Raw genomic sequence first — 12,828 nt, forward strand, 5'->3', positions numbered from 1 at the left:
GGCCTCTGACATTCAGTACCCAGTTATTAAAATGTTAAGTGTAAATCATCCCCAGCCCACAATAGCAGCTGAATTTACTACGATTTCAGATCTTTTTACACGTCAATAAGAAACCACCGATGTGTAAAACAGGCTGACAACAGAATGACGTAAACCACACTGCTGCAGCTGTGCAGCTCTCAGCTTTTATCTATTGTTTCTCTGTGTGGCCAGCAGGGGGAGGTGTTTTGCTTAGTTTTTTTTTTTTCTTAAATATTAATGAAAACATTTTTCATGAAAGTTGCAAATTTGTTATCTGTTTTTATGACATTTTTCACTGTGGATTACAACAACATCAACATTAGAAAATGAAATACATTTATAGTAGGCGATCATTAATCAGTATTATTGGCACTATTAAAGGGCCCCAAAAATCAAACTTTGCTTAGGGCACCACGGAGGGCCAAACCTTTTTACACTTCAACGATTGTACACAAAATACAATCATCCATCCTTCTATTTTCTTCCGCTTATATAATTCAGCATCACAGGGAAGCTGGATCCCAGTTGTTTTTCACAGAGGGCCAAGCAGTGGAGGGAGCTGCCGACCTCCCAGCAATACATGTAAAAGCTTTATTTTAAACTGACTCTGGTCATCTTTATCTATCATAAATATTTGCTTCACGATCTGAAACACGTAAGTGTGGCAAATATGCAAATAGCTAAGAAATCAGGATGGGGTCAATCGTTTCTCACTGCACTTCTGTTAGGCGACTGAATAAAAACACAAAGTCAGCAGTCTGGCTATGAATGTCTTTAATGTTTCCAAGATCAGAATCACATCAGGGTGTACAACCTCACTCCTGGCGCCTTTGCCCACCTCTCAATTTTAAATACACGTAGACATTGAGGGGTACCAGGAGAGGCTATGCGCTTACCTGCTGCTGAGTAATTGCATATGAGAGCATGAGGGTGGGAATGGATGTTTGTATCTGTGTGTGCCTGTTTGTCTGTGTCCATATGTCAGGTCGGGTATCAGACGCCACCTCTCTGGGGACATCTCAGGCCCTCCAAGGCATGGAGGCCTATCTCCCCCCACACGCCCCCTGCCAGTGGCAGACGCCTTCAGACATCGGTGCATTGGTGGTAGAGAGTTATTCCCATACAGCTTATGACAAAATTTGATCCGAAGTGATTGATGGCCCTAATCACGACCTTTTGACCCCCCGCCCCTCCCCTCCGTGGGAAACCCCCGCGTGACGAATCGTATCCGGAGAAAGGGGGGTGGGAAACCCCCCGCGTGACGAATCGTATCCTGAGAAAGGGGGGCGGACCCCGGAAGCGCGCCATCTGTTGCTAACCGTAACGAATTGCACCCCGAGAAAGGAGGGGTGAACCCCCGGAAGCGCGCCATCTGTTGCTAACCGTAACGAATTGCAGCCCGAGAAAGGAGGGGTGAACCCCCGGAAGAGCGCCATCTGTTGATGTGAAAAAAAAGTTTTTAGTGGGAGGGACTGCAGCGAGGGAGGAGAATAAAAACCAGAGAGAGGAGTCCCGTCACAATTTCAAAGTCTCTCACACACACAAGATGGATTCTTTCCTTCTGCAGCCCTCCAGCGGTCCTGTTTACTTGGACGGTGAAGAAATCTGCTCTCCCGCAGAACCCTCGAGCATGGGCGGCAGCAGCAGCGAGTGGGCCTCGTCGATTATCAGCGATACGCCGGTGTCTGTCTACAGTACCAGACCCGAAGCAACCGACACTCCGCGGAAAGAAGGAAGAAGTAAGAGCGTCTTCATGTTCCGCAGCCAAATTCCGGCACCGAGAAACTTGCGAGGAGAATGGACTCTGCCTGCTGAGGGTTGTGGAAAGTGGGGCTACATATTCAAATATGAATCGGGGGAGCTCTGGTTTTATCAGTTGAACGAAGGAGAAAGCTTGACGGAATCGAGCAGCATTGTGAAGCTGACTCCCAATGACTGGGCCGTGCTGAAGCTGCTGGTTGCGATGGCTATCGGAGAGGCAAATGAGGATTTTCCCATTCCTGAAGAGGAAGATGTTGCCGCTAAAAGACCCCGGAGAGAGGAAGATTCTCCTCCCCCTCCTCCTCCTTCTCCTTCCGGCTTCGGTGATGAAGAAGAGCATGATGAAAAAGATCCTCCTTCCCCTCCTTCTGTCTCGTCTGATGAAAAAGAGGATACTGCTGCTGAGAATGATGAGGATAAAGAAAAGACCCCCTCTGTAGAGGATGTTTCCTCCCCTGATGAATCAGCTGATGATGATGATGATGATGATGATCATCCTCTAGACACAGTTACAGAAGAAGAAGAAGAAGAAGAAGAAGAAGATGAGACCCTGGCCGAAAAACTTCCAGAAGAAGATGATGATGATGAGCCCCCAGCTCCAGAAATAAAAGAGGAGAAAGCAGCTCCTGAGAAAAAAGAAAACATTCCCCCAGCTTCAGAAATAAAAGAGGAGAAAGCAGCCGGTGAGAATAAAGAAAACATTCCCCCGTCTCCAGAAAAAGCTACGGAAGAAGAAATAGAAGCTATTCCCCCTCCCCCACCGCGGAACGGAGGCATACGCTTCAACGATGAGCAGCTGATCAAGACTAAAACAATCTTGTCAACCGTCTGGTCTTCAGGAACCACGGCCACAGGGAGATGGAGAATGAGAGCAAGTCTGCGTTCGACTGACGAGTCTGATGCCCCTGACATTTTTGTCATGGAAAAATTCAACCCCGACTGCGGATTATTTCGCAGCATGATGGTTATACCAGCCAAAGAGTGGGTCGTAAGAATGCTGCAAGTGAGGAAGGATATTACAATTCTTTTTCAAACTTGCCGCTGCTGGAGGGATGCCGTAGGAGTAAGGAAAAGTCTCAGCTTCTGAAAATCCCCGCCCCTCCCGGACCACGCCCCCCTTCCTTCTGTTTTAAAAGTCCGATCAAAAAGCCTTTTTTAGCTCAGAGAGAGAGAGAGATGGACTCTGCACCCCTGCTTCGCGATGAGGAGACCTGCTCCACCGATTGTTTTTCTGACGAGGGTGAGGTGGTACCCGACACTCCCGGTTACTGGCCTCTGAAGCGCCTGAGGCGGCAGCAGCAGCATACCGACGAGATGGACGGCTGGGCGTCTTCTTTATTCATCGACACTGTGAAAACTGCTGTCTATCATCTGGTCAACTTGGTGATAAACAAGCACCGCACCGACGAATGTAATGGATGTAAGATAGACCATCCCAGCCAGAGACAACACGAGTGCCTGCAAATTCTGGAGGATGATTTTTATTCCGACAATTATTATAACATCAGAAAGAAACTGCTCACTCCTCGCTTTGTCCCATCCATTCAACGGCTGTTGATTGCTCGAAACATCAAAACTGAGGATGTTAAAGTCGGGATGGTTGCGGAGACCTTGCTTCATGAGCTGAAATCGGTGAGGAAAGTCTTTGACGCCATCACAGACGCTTATGACAATTTGGTGGGGCAAGATGTGGTTAAAATCGGGGAACTCCGTCTGGTTACGGAGTTTTACAAAGGTTGCTGATTCTTTTCCTGCATGCTTCCTATATTTAACCTTGTTTTTTAAACCATGTATTCTGTTTCTTTTTTAAAAAACAAAAAAAAAAAAACTACCTCATTTTTAATCGTGTATTCTGTTTTTTTAAAATCCTACCTCATTTTTTAATCGTGTATGCTTTAAAAAAAAGTATCCTGTTTGTAACCATTTAACATGTTTACCTCATGTTTTTTTAAAAAAAGAAAAAATAGTTTTTGTAACCGTTTGACTCTATAACTGTGTTTTATCTCAGGGTTTTGAATAAAAGTGTATTCTGTTTCTTTTTAAAAAACAAAACAAAAAAAAAAAACCTAACTCGTTTTTTAATTCTGCTTTATTTTAATCATGTATTCTGTTTCTTTTTAAAAAACAAAACAAAACAAAACAAAAAAAAACTACCTCATTTTTTAATCGTGTATGCTTTAAAAAAAAAAAAAAAATATCCTGTTTGTAACCTTTTAACATGTTTACCTCATGTTTTTTAAAAAAAGAAAAAATAGTTTTTGTAACCGTTTGACTCTATAACTGTGTTTTATCTCAGGGTTTTGAATAAAAATGTATTCCTGTTTTTTTTTCGCATGTTAAACCTTCTGGTTTTGAATTTTAAAAAAAAAGAGTTTTTGTATTCTATAACTGTGTTTTATCTCAGGGTTTTGAATAAAAATGTATCCCTGTTTTTTGCATGTTAAACCCTCTGGTTTTGAATAAAAAATATTTAAAAAGCATTCATCTCTGGTTTTTGAATATTGTATTCCTGTTTTCTGCACATTAAGCCCTCTGGTTTTTGAATAAAATAATAAAAGCCGACTCCTGCGACGTTATAACGCAGACGAGCTTTTTATCAGAAGACGAGATGGCCGAGAAAAGTGAGATGAAAAAAGTGTATTATGACCCGCATCACCCAGGTAGTTTCGGAGGAGTAAATAGACTTCGACGCGCTTTAGAAGATGAAACTGGTAAAAAAGTTGATATCCGCAAGGTGCAGAATTTTTTATCCGAGCAGGACGCCTATACTCTGCACAAGCCGGCGCGAGTAAGATTTAAGAGAAATAGAGTGTTTGTGACCAAACCCCTGAAGCAGCTTCAGGCCGACCTGTGCGACATGAGACAGCTGTCTGAATACAACGACGGATTCAATTATTTATTAACCGTCATAGACGTATTTTCAAAAAAGGCTTACGCCCGCCCCCTGAAAAAGAAGACGGGTTCTGAAGTGACTGAAGCTTTCGAATCTGTGTTGAGAGAGAGTGAAATACCGGAAAATTTACAGACCGATGCGGGAAAAGAGTTTTTCAACAAGAGTTTTCAAGCTCTGATGAAAAATCACGGTATCTCCCATTTTGCTACTGCCAGCGATCTAAAGGCCTCGGTGGTGGAGAGATTTAACCGCACTCTGAAAACGAGGATGTGGAGATATTTCACCGCGCGCAATACCAGACGCTATCTGGAGGTGTTGCCAGACCTGTTAGAAGGATATAACCGCAGTTATCACAGCAGCATTAAAATGGCACCTGCCGAGGTGCGCCCCGAGAACGCGGATCAGGTGTTTCGCAACTTGTATGGAAACACACCCGCCCGTCCTAAAATAAAGTTGAAATTTAAGAAGGCGGATCTGGTGAGGATATCCAAATTGAGAGGAGTATTTGATAAAAAATACGAACAGAGTTTCACGGACGAAATCTTTACTGTGATCAGGGTCCTTCACCGATCGCCACCTGTGTATAAATTACAAGATTATGACGGGGACCCCATTGATGGGTCGTTTTATGAGCCCGAGCTGCAGAAAGTGAAACTGACCGAGGACAAAGCGTTTCATGTGGAGAAGATTTTAAAGCGGCGCACAGTCAGAGGGGAAAAACAGGTTTTTGTCAAGTGGAAAAACTGGCCGGATAAATTCAACAGCTGGGTGAAAGCCTCGGAAGTGGTAGGCGTATAAAAAAAGAGACCCCTCGCATCATTCGGCTCATTTTTAAAAATTCATCATGCAGTCCGAAGGGTTTTACGTGACCCTGCCTTCCAACGCCAGCAAGGGTTTATTTAAAGATAACACCAGCGGTTGCTACACGGTGGATCTGGCCAAACCCCTCGAGCTGACCGGAGAATGGAGCGTGGGCTTATGCGAATTCATTTACCCGCGCACATGGTACAATCTATCGTCGGACGCCTCCTACTTGGAGCTGATGCGGACGACGGAGGAAGATCAGCCCCTGGTGATTTTAAAATTCGGCAGGGGAGGTCATTACGGACGCGTTAAAGATCTATTGGATCACCTGGTGCCGGCGATCCAAAAGTACGACCCGTCCTTCGAGGCTTCGTTCAACAACGTCACCAAGCGTCTGGATATCAAAGGAGTCGGGAGCCATAAAATAAAGGTCTTCCCTCCTCTGGCTTACATGCTAGGATTGAAAACGAACGAGTGGTGGACTCTGTCGAAGCGCTCTACTCCGTATCCGTGCGATATGAACGCGGGCGTATATAACCTGTTTCTCTACACCGACATCGTTCAGTACCAGCCGGTCGGTGACAGTTACTCACCGTTGCTCAGCGTCCTTAACGTGAAAGGCGATTACGGAGACGTGATCAGCATCAGACATAATACTGTCCATTACTTGCGCGTTTCTAAAAAATACATTAAAACCATACGCGTAGAAATTAAAACGGACCGCGACAGATTCGTGGATTTTGTTTACGGGAAAACGATAGTCAAGCTGCACTTTAAACCGGCTTGAGAATGGCTGCGCGTCTCCCGCAGGACCCTCACCGTTTTGTGAGGTATTATGAGGGGCAGGTGGGAGGTTCCCTTCCGGGTTTTTACGGAGCGCCCGTGATGTACGGCAGAGGGATAGGATCCATCTTCTCCAGACTGTTTCGTTTCGTGTCTCCTCTCTTCAAATCAGGGTTCGCCGTAGCTAAACCTCACCTGAAAACGGCCGCAACCAATATCGCTACAGACGCTGTGAAAAGAGTGATGGGTAAGCTGACAGAGCCTCGCCAGGAGGGGGCGGGGGGTATGATGGTCCTCTCCCGCAGGAAGAGGAAACGCCCTCCGGGCGAGCGGATTAAAAATAAAAGCGTCGGAGTAAAAAGTAAATCAGTTAAGGCTGGCAGCGGGAAGAGAAGGAAGCCCCAGAGGAGCTCTGACATATTTTAGAAGAAAATAAATAAATAAAAAATGTCTCTCTTACACAAGAAATCTGCCGAATGCACCCTTGCCGAACTGGATCTATTTTCGGCTCCCATGACCCAGCTATCCATAGAGGATAAAAAATATCAAGAATGTCAGCCCCTCTCTGCTTTGAACGACAACTCACCCATCGAATTTTTCATCCCCGGAGACGGGGAAAAGTATCTCGATCTGAACGACACCATGCTCCATCTGAGAGTGAAAATTACGGAAAGGGACGGGACCAACATCCCACCCGACGCGGGGGTAGCCCTCATCAATTATCCTCTCAACACAATTTTCAGCCAGTGCGACGTTATTCTGGGGGATCGATTGATTTCGCAGTCCAGCGCCACCCATCCTTACAGGGCCATGATCGAGACGCTGCTCAACTTTTCAGAAGACACTCTAAAGAGTCAATTCAGCGCCGGTCTGTTTTACAAAGACACTGCCGGAGACATGGATTCTATAGTTATAAGCAACGGGCCAAACAGAGGGATAAAACAGAGAGCCGTTTTCACGGCAGAGTCGCGAGAAGTGGACCTGCTGGGTCCCCTCCACGCAGATATTTTCTTCTGCGAGAGGCTCCTGCTGAACTCTGTGGATTTGAGAATTAAATTGATACGCAACAGCGATGCCTTCAGTCTGATGGGAACTCGGGATTCGCAGTTTGCTCTGAAAATAACTTCGGCCTCTCTGTTTGTTAAAAAGGTCACTGTCTCGCCGGCCGTCAGGCTGGGGCACGCCGCGGCCCTGATGAAAGGAAACGCCCTCTATCCTCTTTCGCGCGTTTCTGTGAAAACCTACTCCATCCCTGAAAATTCCAGGATCTGCAACCAAGAGAATCTCTTTCTGGGAGCCATGCCCAAATACGTGGTCCTGGGCATGGTTCATCACGACGCCTTCACCGGGAGGAGGGATCTGTCGCCTTTCAACTTTAGACACAACGATGTAGAGTATCTGGCGTTGTGTCAGGACGGCAGGCAGGTGCCCGCCAAAGCTTTCCAGCCACAGTTTGACCGCGGAAATTCGGTCAGGGAGTTTTATCACATGTTTTCCGCCACGGGGAGACACCTCAAAGATTTACCTCTGAGCATCGATCGCCGGGAATTTAACGAAGGGTACGCCCTTTTTGCCTTTAATCTGGAACCCAGCGAGGATGCTGACGCCCTGTCTCCCGTCTCCAACGGGAATTTGAGGCTGGAGATGAGATTCAGAGTTCCTCTACCTCAGACCACCACTCTCATAGTGTATGCCTGCTACGACTCAATTCTGGAGATTGACTCTAAAAGACAGGTGCTGGTGGATTATTACTAAAATATACACACATGGATAACCTTCAGCTGGAGCACATTCTACATCGCGCCTTGGGAGACGTTTTCTGCGGTGTTTGGGCCTCGGACCAGCTGGCCTTTTTGAGGCGCGACTTTAAACCCCCCGCCTACTTTATAGTAAACACTCACCCCTCGCACTTGAGGGGAGAACACTGGCTGGCTCTGACTCTGGAAAAGGACGGTTCCTCCACTTTTTTTGACTCTTACGGATTCCCTCCCGACTTTGCTCACTATCCCTCGGTCATCTCAGAGTTTCTGGAAGGCCGCTCTGACAAAATACTCTATCACGATCGTCAACTTCAGCACCCTATGTCTGTCGTTTGCGGGCAACATTGCATTTTTTATCTATGTCACAAGGCTCAGGGGTTATCCGTCGGTAAAATACTTTCTCTGTACTATAACGATGTGTTTAAAAATGATGACATGGTGTCTGACTTTCTGAAAGGACGCTGCCCCGCTCGCTCTCGCAGAGGTCATCACGGGGCGTGCTCCTTACAAAAGTTTAAAGATGTGTGTATCAAATAAAGAAACGTAAACAAAAAAAAGTTTGTTGCAGCGTTTTTTATTTCATTTGTAAACAAAAAAAAAAACATTTGATTTTACATAGAGGTCCAGGTCGGGGAAAGCGTTATTTTGACCCGAGAAGGTTTTCTCCCCCTTCGCGCAGGTGTCTGTCCTCCCTCCTCCTCCTCCTCCACAGATTTAAGCGCGCATACTGATCGCGAGCTATACGGTTATGTATTGAGGATGAGGGTATGTTTGTTTCGACCAAAGTAGTTAAAAACGCGTTCCATCCTTTCGGTCGCGTTTGGTTTTTACTTTTAAAAGAGAGGGAGAGGTTTTTAAATAGATCGATCATGTGCGAACCCCGCACCGCATCCCCCTTGTAAACAAATTCACCCCTCTTTGTCCATCCTCCTCCACCCTCAGGTAATTTCTGCATAATGTAGCGGGCGTTTTTGCGATCTCGAGGGGGTAAGGATTTTAATACTTCTTCCATCATTTCATCATCCTCCTCTCTGGGCCGCTGCACTTGTTGCTGCACCTGCTGATGCACCTGCTGGTGTTGCACCTGCTGCTGTTGCACCTGCTGCTGCGCCTCCTCTGGCGGGAGCTGGAAAGTCAGCCTACTCTCCTCGTCCCGGTCCTGTTTAGAGAGTGTGAGATATCTCCGCAGCAGAGACTCGTATCTTTTGATTTTTTCATACGAATTTAGCCGCGGATCCTCCAGTATGGCTTTCATCTTTTCGTCCAAATCGTCTTTGGCAGTTTCTCTGACGGTAGGCTCGGTGGGTCGGGTCAGTTTTTTCAACTCGTGAGAGGGAACGAGAATCATTTTTTTAAACATCTCAGCGTTTTTGAAATATTCCTCCCAGCAGGTTCCCTAGAATGGGTACGGCTGCGGACAGCAGAGGGAAAAGAAACCCGCCCGTTTGTTTCTTTAAAACTTGACGCTTACGGTTTAAACTCGTTTTCTTGTCGGCCAGCAGCCTGATGATCTTTTTCTGGCGTTTCAGTTTTTGGTATTGAGGAGCGGAGAGAGGTATGTTTCCCTTTAAAAGATTTAAAGCTATCTCGCACAGCGCCTGGAGGAAATCCGGGGAGCTGTGAGCGAGAATGTCTTTGCGTTTCTGCGGCGACGCGTGGTACAGAGCTTGCAGTAAGACTGCGTTTCTTTTTATACGCTGAGACATGGCTACTTGGGTTTAGGCAGGTAAATGACGGGGTACTGCCCCGGAAGCAGACCGGCGCGCACTCTGTAGCGTTCTGGGCACGAGGGAGTGAGATCGAGGATTAAATACCCGTGGGGCTCCTCGGTGGCGTCTTTGAAACTGTCTGAGAAAAATGTTTTTTGCGAAGGGAAAATCTGACGGGACAAAATCTCAATCTGCAGCTTGTCTCTGGGGTTTTTAAACAACACCATATAATTGGAGTTTAAGCTAATGGTGCGGCTGTATTTTCCCTGATGAAAAACGTTCTGGGTTAGCATCATAACCGAGACGTTTTTATGGTGGCGGTATTGAGTGAAAATTTTAACCACTTCCTGGTGATCCGAGGCCTGAAAGATGACGTCATCCAGCACCACCAGAACGTCTCGGAAATCTTCAAAAGAATCAGGCAGCCCTTCGATAAATTTAATGTTTTTATTGGTCTTTGAAAGCTCCTCATACATGGGTTGAAAAGAAGTATAAATCCACACAATATTCGCGGGCACAGTATCCATGACGCGTTCACAGTTTTCCAAAACACACTTTACAAAATGAGTTTTCCCACACCCGCTAGGACCCACAACTAGACAGGAAAAAGGCACTTTCAGTCTGTGATCAAAATCAGTTTCCTCCATTCTTTTTTTTTTTTTTAGAAGAAAACAAAAACACTAGTACCTGAAAGGCAGAGTTGTACCGTCTGGAAAGAGACGTCTCTTGTCGTAAACCACGCGAAACTTTTTCTGAAATGTTCTGTTTTTGAGCACAAAGCCTCTCTTATCCCTCTGAATTCCGTTCTGAGGGGTCTGGAGCTCCGCCTCTTTCATACCTGAAAGGTAACTTTCCACCAACCCGCTCATACTGTCGAAATTGACGCGTTCGCAACATTCTCTCGTCTGCGTTATTCCTTTCATTTTTACCACCATTTTCTTTTTGTTTCTGGTCCGGTAGGCGTAACTCTTTGGACCCGCGGAGACAAATTCCTGGATGGTGTCCCCGTCTAATTCGTCCGTGAGATCCCCTAGATAGTTACCCAGCTCTAAAGGTTCCTCCCCCTCTTTCACTACGTAGATCAGAGAGTCGGTGTCGGTGTACAGAACGCTGCGCTGCAATTTTTCTAAATACTCGTAGAGTTTTAGGCGGGCGTAGGCTGTAGTAAATGCGGCAATAAAAACGTTATTGGTAGCGCCGGGAGGTATCACGCACCGCTCGTTATAGCTCCACTGAATTAAAGCCACTTCCTGTTTTTTGGTCTTTAAAAAAGAGACGTGTTTAAAGACGTACTGTCCTGAAAAGACGTAGTTAAAAAACTGACTCGGTTTTCTGACCAGAGCGGTCTGAGTCATGTTGGCTCTCTGAGCAAACTTTCCCCAGAAACTGTTGAGACACAATTTCGAAACTTGTCTTTTGGCCTGATTCACCTCTATTTTTGACGGGTCTAAACGTATGCCCTGATGCCTGTGGTACTCTTCCACGTATTTGTTCCTCTCATCCTCGTCGCGAGCTTCCGGAGGATAACCGGAGGCTTCCTGTTTGCCTTTGAGAAAAGTGTTAATATAGCCGGCAAAAATATCGCTGCTGCGACTATCAAAGTGCCAGACCTCTGTGATTTTAACCACTCTGTAACCTAATTCTAAGGCTTTGTTAAACTCGACGGTGACCCAGACCCCGGTGAGAGCTCTGGCCTCGTCGTCGTGAAGGCACGGACCGCTTTGTTGATTGGTCTCGGCGCAGGTGCGACAGAGGGAGAATATTAATTTACCTCCGGGGGTTTTGTACGGTAGAACGGGGAAATAGAGCCCGCGCGGCGGGTAAACGGTGGCTCTGATCAGCCCGAAATAACTGCGAGGGTCTGCAAAATTCTCTCTGATGATTTGGGGGTGATGCAGAGGGTAAGCGCGCTTGGCGTTGACGTAAGGGTACAGGGATGTGACGTCTACGTAATACACATTTTCTCCTGGCGAGGCGGTGTAACGCAGTCTCAAGGCCGAAGTGCGGCCTCCGTAAAGCCCCGAGCGAGGAGACAGAGGTTCCGGGGCTTCGTAGTTCCGCATAAAATTTATAACCTCCTCGTTCGATTTTTTCATCTCGTTCCATTCGTGCTCCCACAGAGTGACCGTGCGGACTCTGTAAACGTTTCTCAGCTCCCGGAGCCTCGCCTCGGCAGAGGCGTGCAGGTCCCCGTAAGGAGCGCGGGTCAGAGGGCAGATTTCCTCAGGCCTGTAGCATTTTGGACAGCCGTGATAAAAGCATCCCAGAAATTCCCACACCCACTTTTCCCCGTTAATCAGCGCGTATCCGTCGACAAAGTACGGGCCTATTTTTTTCTCCCCGCCGGATGTGAGAGCGTGTTGAACGGGAATTTTCTGAGAGTGAGCTACCCACTCCAGCCACTGAATGGATGCGTGCGAATAGGCTTTGAATCTGCGCCCGTAGTTGTCGGGCGAGGGGATGGCCAGACTGTTTTCGGGTAGGAAATTGGTGAGAAACACTTTCATGCAGGCTGAAGCTATAGTGACGCAGCTGAAAGGGTCTACTTTAGTTTCGCCTATAAACCCGTCTCTGAACTTTACGCACGCCTCTCTCAAGATATTAACGTCGTTTCGGCAGTAATACAGGGATTCTTTTTCAAAGTTAAACACTCCCCGGGAGGCCTCGCAGTGCCATCGCAAGAACTCAGCCCTTTCGGGAGGTGACATGCGCTCCACCCCGTAATCTGAAGGAGGAGGGTACGGACCCGAGTATTTTAAGCGGTCCCGCGAGCTGAATTTGTGAGGAAAAAATCCCTTGGATTTGTCCTCGAAGCCTAAAGCTTTGGGCATAGCGCTGAGACGCATGGTGAGAAAAGAAAGCGAGTCTATGAATTTGAGAAGGAAATCGGATTCTGTGAAACATATAATTTTACTGCCTTGCATGATGAGAGAGGGCGTCATCCCACCCCCCACCAGGTGACTTAGAATTAAATAGCTGTCAAACCCTTTCGCGTTGTGCGCAACGAACGTGGTCTCTCTATATTTTTTCCTTCTGTATCTTTGGAGAAACTTTTCAACACAGTCTACACCGTAAGCGTGCCACTCTTCTCCTTCTA

At 46.7% G+C, this 12,828-nt stretch overlaps 2 protein-coding genes across 2 annotated transcripts in view; both read left to right on the forward strand.

The window, feature by feature from the left end:
- The window catches only part of LOC146634498 (protein NLRC3-like), a 197,631-nt gene that overhangs the window by 151,856 nt on the left and 32,947 nt on the right, over positions 1–12,828 (forward strand). The gene's annotated exons all lie outside the window — the stretch shown is intronic.
- LOC146634501 (uncharacterized protein F54H12.2-like) lies at positions 6,776–8,017 on the forward strand. Its single transcript, XM_085349902.1, has one exon. The coding sequence runs from the start codon at positions 6,776–6,778 to the stop codon at positions 8,015–8,017; it is 1,242 nt and encodes a 413-aa protein (XP_085206028.1).

The sequence above is a fragment of the Diplotaxodon limnothrissa genome, linkage group LG3, assembly GCF_057381915.1.
Source record: "Diplotaxodon limnothrissa isolate DT_005_m linkage group LG3, D_limnothrissa_male_GT1.1, whole genome shotgun sequence".
Classification (NCBI taxonomy): domain Eukaryota; kingdom Metazoa; phylum Chordata; class Actinopteri; order Cichliformes; family Cichlidae; genus Diplotaxodon; species Diplotaxodon limnothrissa.

Bases quoted from the DNA above. Each gene is read 5' to 3' on its own strand.
- LOC146634501 (XM_085349902.1), top strand. From the start codon at position 6,776: ATGACCCAGCTATCCATAGAGGATAAAAAATATCAAGAATGTCAGCCC.